General features: G+C 36.6%; 1 protein-coding gene across 5 annotated transcripts in view; it reads left to right on the forward strand.

Moving 5' to 3' along the window:
* Positions 1-31: 31 nt before the first annotated feature.
* Positions 32-7,500, forward strand: part of pfkfb4a (6-phosphofructo-2-kinase/fructose-2,6-biphosphatase 4a) — a 17,186-nt gene continuing 9,717 nt past the window's right edge. For 2 of the 5 annotated variants that reach the window (XM_067387927.1, XM_067387926.1), the window contains exons 1-7: positions 3,369-3,875; positions 5,011-5,127; positions 5,262-5,358; positions 5,468-5,534; positions 7,083-7,157; positions 7,247-7,303; positions 7,387-7,500. The exon at positions 7,387-7,500 is cut by the window's right edge and continues 8 nt beyond it. In XM_067387927.1, the coding sequence (XP_067244028.1) occupies positions 3,740-3,875; positions 5,011-5,127; positions 5,262-5,358; positions 5,468-5,534; positions 7,083-7,157; positions 7,247-7,303; positions 7,387-7,500 (663 nt within the window). In that variant the 5' untranslated portion in view covers positions 3,369-3,739. Of the gene's footprint in view, positions 273-3,368; positions 3,963-5,010; positions 5,128-5,261; positions 5,359-5,467; positions 5,535-7,082; positions 7,158-7,246; positions 7,304-7,386 lie in introns of those variants that run through there. The other 3 variants (XM_067387925.1, XM_067387924.1, XM_067387928.1) reach the window with 3 other exon arrangements.

Below are 7,500 nucleotides of genomic sequence, written 5' to 3' on the forward strand. Positions count from 1 at the left end.
TATCATATAAAACATTGCATAACACTGCGCAACAGTATCAACACAAACTTTCCCCTGATTCTTTCTAATGACGGGTGGGTGTGTCCGCTCGCCTCTGCTTCGCGGCGATTGGCTGCTCCACTTGTCAATCAGTGGGCGTGTGTGCTCGTGTTTTCACATACTTCTCCTTTATACCTCAAGGCTCCAGCATCAAAATAAAGCACTAACACACAAAACGCGGACAATGAGGGGTGCCAGCCGGTCCAAAAACACGCAGATTCTGGATAAAAACGGTAAGGAACATGAGGTTATGGCTGTTTTCTGGCGGAAGCAGCTGGTATTGTGTACGCGAGGAGGAAGAAGTAAACAAGACTCTGTCACGTAGGCGCGTGTGCGTTAGACTTAATAGTCCACGATCCGTTTTCTTGAGCAGTAATAATATATATGCCCTGCTAATAATATACTCACATAACCTATGGTTATACATTGCTGTAAACCATGCATGAGGTCTAAAAATAAACTGACGCTGTGTTCTGTGTAATGCATTGAATGAATGAAGATAAGCACATAGTGCTTAGGTCATGTGCTGCATGCATTGAGGTTTTATGTGAACCTAAGGTCGATTTCATTTAGGTTGTGAAGCGTTTTGAGTAATTTATCAGTAGTGTTTGTGTTGGGCATGTCATTCATGCTGTGCAGGATTGTGGAGGAGTTGAGGTCAAATCATGGCCATGTTTGTTAGATGACTGACATGGAGGTAAACTGCAGCTTGTATGGTTGTAAAAATACACTACTATGACCTAGAGAGATGACAAACATCAGCAGGATTTTATAATTAAGGTTATCAGCAAATGCTGCTGTTGTATTTCTTCCAAATTTGTTCAAATTACAGGAAAATGAGGAAGTGGGTGCAGTAATGCATAACAATTTGGGTTTGTAATTAAATGGTTGTGGGTTTGTATCCAAGAAGTATCTATGAATCCATTGTGATGGGAATGACAGATTCCAAACAAGTACACATTAGAAGTAAAGCCAATGGAAGCTCATAGTATCAGGAATTTCGAGCTATGACAGTTGTTGAGAAATATGATTTGTTGTTTGCAGAATGACTTATTCCACACCCACTTTTGCTTGTTCAGATCTAGTTTTCCCTAGAAATCTGAATGCTGATGTATGGGTCTGATTTACTAACTAAAAAATATGATTCATAGTTTGACAATATACTCTACTGTATAATGAAATCTAGTATTGGGAGGGAATGCATGATTGTAGAGTTTTTGTGGTTTACTAGTTCCTTATTCAGAACAGCTTTTAGTCTCAGTTGAAGGATCTGTTGCAAATCATTTCCATTTTGTGAGGAAATGTTTCTGGTAGAAAAGGCTGTTACTAATATGCATTTGTGTTGTTAAGTAGAATGTTTTGCAAATTATGAAATTGTCCTCTAACTAAAGCTGATGTGTTTGCTGAAATAACATTGTGTAGCCTCACTGTTTTTCTACCTTAGATGATCTGTTAACCCATTTCAGTGCACTGATATAAATACATGCTATTTATCACAAATCACTGTTATTATCAAGCTATGCTCACAGCTCAAGTCAAATCCCCTACCCACAATCCACAGGGTGCGTAGTCATGAAAATGTCTCTTTCTTGCCATCTAGTGGTTAATTTGTGTGTAGTATCATGTCTTTGACTTCATGTCCACTTCCAAAATGTAAGAAAAAGAAGATTCTGAATTTTTTTTTAGCCTTAAAATATGTATTATTGTAATTGGCTGCCATTTTGGAATGTAGTGATTTGATGTTTTAAGTATAATCTGTGTCTATGATCTTCCACACTGCCAATTTTGGAGGTGAACTTTGACCTAATTTACATTCTTTTGTATTTAATGTCAGTGTGTTTATTACAAGCATCCTCTTTATATCCTAATGTCACAGGGAAAACAGGTTTTACAAGCACATCTGGTAAAATCGGACTTTCTTATCTTGCCAACACCCTGCAAAGGCCATTGAAATCCATGATCAGTGTAAACCAGTATAGTTTGAAGGTTTTTTATTGTGCATTTATTTTAATTTATGAATTTAAATATCAAACATGTATATTCATTTTGTAAATGAACACTAAAACATTCAAATAATCATAAAATAAATAAATAAAAAAAAAAAAGTCCAGTACCACACGGTGGCGCTCGGGTTAGCCTACTGTATTATATTACAAATAATCAACATGATCAAAACTTGGCTGAAAAATCTGTTTTACAATCTACTACATGTCTTCTGATTGATAGCTTATCATTTTTTTTAGCAAGCAAAATGTCTTTAGTATAATCATAAGTGGTACACGTGTCTTTTTTTTTTTGCTGTGAAGTCATTAAATATTTGTTTAAAGCACATTGAATATTAATAACAACATAAACGTTATTCTTACAAGATGAACATTTACTCGACTGAAGCTATTTAGGTGTACTGTACTTGATTATCCATACATCATTTTTTTTTTGAAAAATCATGTTAAAATGTATCAAAAAAAGTATACAACAGACTTTTGAGGAATGTTAATGTTTATGTTCAACTCTAAATCATTGGATTACATTATATATGTTTTGCCACAGAGCTTTAATCATAAAACTAAGCATTTAAATAATGGTATATTACAAACAAAGGGAAACACGCGGCACGCGTCATAACCTGAAGACCACGCCCACCGGGGGGGAAAACAATCCAACCGTCTCCATTGAGTTTGTATTGCGTGAGGCTGCCTCTTTGTCTTTTCTGACTTATTACATAAAAAAAAACAATGTCTAAAAGCTGCTGTGTGACAAGGTGCACAGCTAACAAGCTAAAAAACCCAGAAATAAGTTTTTATAAGCTGTCGATCCCAAAAAAGGAATGTTTAAGGACATAAAAGTGGATACAGGCAGTGAGACAGAGCGCAAATGGTCATAATTACTTTAAGAAATACACTGGAGGGGAACGTAATCGGCGACAACATATGCTAAACAAACCAACAAAAACAAACCATTCATTATTTTTTACCATGTCAAAGAATTATTTCACCTTTCGCCGATTACGTTCCCCTCCAGTGTATTTCTTATAGTAATATGACCCGTTGCTCTGTCTCACTGCCTGTATCCACTTTTATGTCCTTAAACATTCGTTTTTGGGGGTCGACAGCTTATAAAAACTTATTTCTGGGTTTTTTAAGTTTGTTAGCTGTACACCTTGTCACACAGCAGCTTTTAGACATTGTTCTGTTTTTTGTAATAAGTCAGAAAAGACAAGGAGGCAGCCTCACGCAATACAAACTCAATGGAGACGGTTGGATTGTCCCCCCCCCCCCCAGTGGGCGTGGCTTTCAGATTAACATAAATGCGCTCTGTCTCTATGCCTTGGCCAGTAACCAATCACAAACGACTGATGACTAGTCCATCCAGGACAGCGCGGAGAAAAGTAACAGATACCACACGATCAACAGTGGTCTGCAGAATGATCGTGACACAGACGAACTTTAATAACAGTTTAGTTGAAAATAGAATATATAGACACGTATACAGACCAGACCGGTATTTTAGAAAACATTTAATCTGCCCTACGCTTAATCACTATGTAAATATACACCTGGCACTACGGTAAGGTTTCTGGTGCGCATCCTTTCGTGCCGTTACGGTTGGCCGTTCTCTACCAGTCTCATGACATTCTTCCCCGCTGTCTTTAGTGCGCACTAATGGTAATGGACGCTCGTGCGTTGAGACGACGAATATAATGAGTTTAATAGAGAACAACACGGAGCAATGCGGTAATAGTCTAACCCGAGAGCTCACACAGAATCCTTTAAAGAAAATATGGGTGCCGTCCTCCAAAAACGGCCTTCCAGAAAGACACATTAGTCAAAGAAAGGGTAAGTATGGATGAATGGATGTGAGCCGGACACTGATGCTGGAGTCGGATGAGGGTTAAAGGGGCTTTCTGATGCAATACTTCTATGGTGATACAATTTAATAATGTGTGAAACAAATCTAAATGCTTTTTATTTGATTGCATGTTTTTTTATTTTTATTTAAACATTAAATAGATTACATGTATTTAAATGAGTAATTTAGGTATATATTTAGGTGTATTTGTATATAACGTTTTGTTAATAACAGTATAAATTGTAATATGATACTTCGTAGTTCACTAGTAAATGCATTTGCAAATAAACTATACATCTATGTGAATTATAATATAATAAACTAATAATAATACTAATAATAATTGTGAATAAAATAATTACAGTGACATTATTTCACATATGTTCAGCGTTCCCACGGTTATGGCAAAACCTGAAGTATGAAGGATAAAAAATACACACACACACACACACACACACACACACACACACACACACACACACACACACATATATATATATATATATATATATATATATATATATTTCAGGTTTTCCATAACTGTGGGAACGCTGAACACGTGTGAAATAATGTCACTGTAATTATTTTATATATATTTTACATAAGGGAAAGTCATGTAAATTAATAAAATCTTAAGTCATGGAAATGTCTAAAATAAAGTAAATTTTTTTCATCTTTAAATGATCAGTTCTGCTCTGCTCTGAAATATTTCAACGGCTACATATTGCTCTTGTAAAACTGCTCGCTTCTTGATTTGTTAAAGAACTGTTTCACCTCTCAAAAGCTTTACTAATATCAATATTGGCGTATTTTAAAAAAATAGTATATAATTTAAAATGCACAGACCAAGAAAAACATAATTTTCAACCGTTTTAGATTGCAGGACTGTGTTGACATCGATATGATATTATGCAATTTGATGTGGCGATACCGAAATGACTTATGATCTACAATGACAACTCACAGACAACTCACAATTTTATTAAAGCAATAAAAAGGTCACCTAAACTGCTCATAGATTACAACATATCTGTTCTTTACACCATATGGTGTAATGATGGACAGTTCACCTGTAGTATATGTAGGTGTTTTTTATGAGCTACTGTATTCTTTGTCTTCCAGTATGCATGACCAACTGCCCAACACTTATAGTAACCGTGGGTCTACCAGCCAGAGGAAAGACCTACATCTCCAAGAAACTGACGCGCTACCTCAACTGGATTGATGTTCCGACAAAAGGTACAAAAGCACATGCAGTGTGATTCCCATACAGTATAAAATGGTGATTTATGACAGCTGTTGAAATGCGGGCCAATTAGTTGCTTTGCTGATCCTGAAATTGGTTTGTCTTGTTTTTTTTTAACTTTCTCTAGAGTTTAATGTTGGGCAGTACAGACGTGAATGTGTAAAGATCTACAAATCCTTTGAGTTCTTCAGGCCAGATAATGAAGAGGGTCTTAAAATCAGGAAGTAAGACATGGATTTTATCAATGGTGACCATTCAAAATATGAACTAAAACCACTGGTTTAAAAATGCCAAGAATATTTAGAAGCTCATATGATTTCTTGTCTCTTTTAGGCAGTGTGCATTGGCAGCTCTCAATGATGTACGGCAGTTTCTCACAGATGAAGGTGGCCACGTGGCGGTAAGGAAAACATTTGAACACATTCAATAGAGAATTTCACATGGGTCTAAATACCAGGGCTGGGAAAATACTATCGATGCATTTCTGATATTTTCTAAATGCATCGCAAATTGATTCTTCTTTGATTATTTTTTAACTGTATGCTCAAATGCTCATGAAGAAGAGCGCTTGTGCGTTCGGCTGAGCCTGAGAATGTATTTGCACCTCAGAATGCTTTTATGATGCGAGATTAATGTAAACAGCCCACTGCAAACAACATTGTAATTCACTTCAACCTTTTCGAACTTTATGAATGATTATTTTGGAGAAGGTTGCAGTGGTGTGTGTGTAAAGAATTGGAAGGAAGCAGAGTACGTCTGTTTCTTTAAAAACTAAGCTCAGAATCAGTTCGAGAGAGAATCGCATTTCATGATTCGCGATGCATCGATGTATTGTCCCAGCCCTAATAAATACTGTGCTCGAGTACAAGTTATGAAGGCTATGTCAACATTAATCCAGATACATTTGAAAGCACATCTTTTTTTGTAAGTCAAGCTCTTTATCCATACTAAAGACCTGTTCATATCAAGAACGATAACTATCATTCATCAGCTGGAAAATAATCATTCTTAAAGGAACACTCCACTTTTTTTGAAAATAGGCTCATTTTCCAACTCCCCTAGAGTTAAACAGTTGAGTTTTATCTCCGGGTCATGCGGTACCACTTTTAGCATAGCTTAGCATAGTTCATTGAATCTGATTAGACCGTTACCATCGCACTTTAAAATGACCAAAGAGTTTTGATATTTTTCCTATTTAAAACTTGACTCTTCTGTAGTTAAATCGTGTACTAAGACCGACGGAAAATGAAAAGTTGTGATTTTCTAGGCTGATATGGCTAGGAACTATACTCTCATTCAGGCGTAATAATCAAGGAACTTTGCTGCCGTTCCATGGCTGCAGCAGTGCAATGATATTACGCAGCGCCCGTGAGCCCCTGCTTGCACAGGGAACGTGCCTTGCAACCATGGAGACGTTTGTGAGAGACGCTGCGTAATATCATTGCACTGCTGCAGCCATGATACGGCAGCAAAGTTCCTTGATTATTACGCCTGAATGAGAGTATAGTTCCTAGCCATATCAGCCTAGAAAATCGCAACTTTTCATTTTCTGTCGGTCTTAGTACACGATTTAACTACAGAAGAGTCAAGTTTTAAATAGGAAAAATATCAAAACTCTTTGGTCTTTTTAAAGCGCGATGCTAACGGTCTAATCAGATTCAATGAACTATGCTAAGCTATGCTAAAAGTGGTACCGCCAGAACCGGAGATCGGCTGAATGGATTCGAAAACGGTAAAACTCAACTGTTTAACTCTAGGGGAGTTGGAAAATGAGCCTATTTTCAAAAAAAGTGGAGTGTTCCTTTAAAGTGATTCCAGTGGTATCGTTTCTTTGTGCCATTATCGTTATAGTTGTGGTGTGCTATTCTTTTATATTTAGAACGAATTTAGAACTTTATTTCTTTGTTTTTATTTTATGCATTTACCCTTTTTGCTTTACAATCTTCAGGTTTTTGATGCCACAAACACAACAAGAGAAAGGAGAGAGACGATCATCAGATTTGCAGAGCAGAATGGCTTCAAGGTGCTGGCTATTGGATAATTCATCTATGATATTTATCTAATGTGTTTCTCACTTCAGCTGTTTTAAAACACTGTTTTCACATCCCTCAGGTTTTCTTTGTAGAATCTGTGTGTGAAGACCCTGATGTTATTGCAGAGAACATTGTGGTAAGTCTCAGAAATTTACACAATATTTTTATCTCACCTTGTTTTGACTGTTTTTGGGATAAATTTGTGGTGTTGGTTTTCAGCAAGTGAAGTCTGGCAGTCCAGACTACACACACTGTAACACAGAAGAAGCCGTCGCAGACTTTATGAAGAGGATAAAATGTTATGAAAACTCCTATCAGCCACTGGATGAGGAA

This window comes from Chanodichthys erythropterus, chromosome 6 (assembly GCF_024489055.1).
Source record: "Chanodichthys erythropterus isolate Z2021 chromosome 6, ASM2448905v1, whole genome shotgun sequence".
Classification (NCBI taxonomy): domain Eukaryota; kingdom Metazoa; phylum Chordata; class Actinopteri; order Cypriniformes; family Xenocyprididae; genus Chanodichthys; species Chanodichthys erythropterus.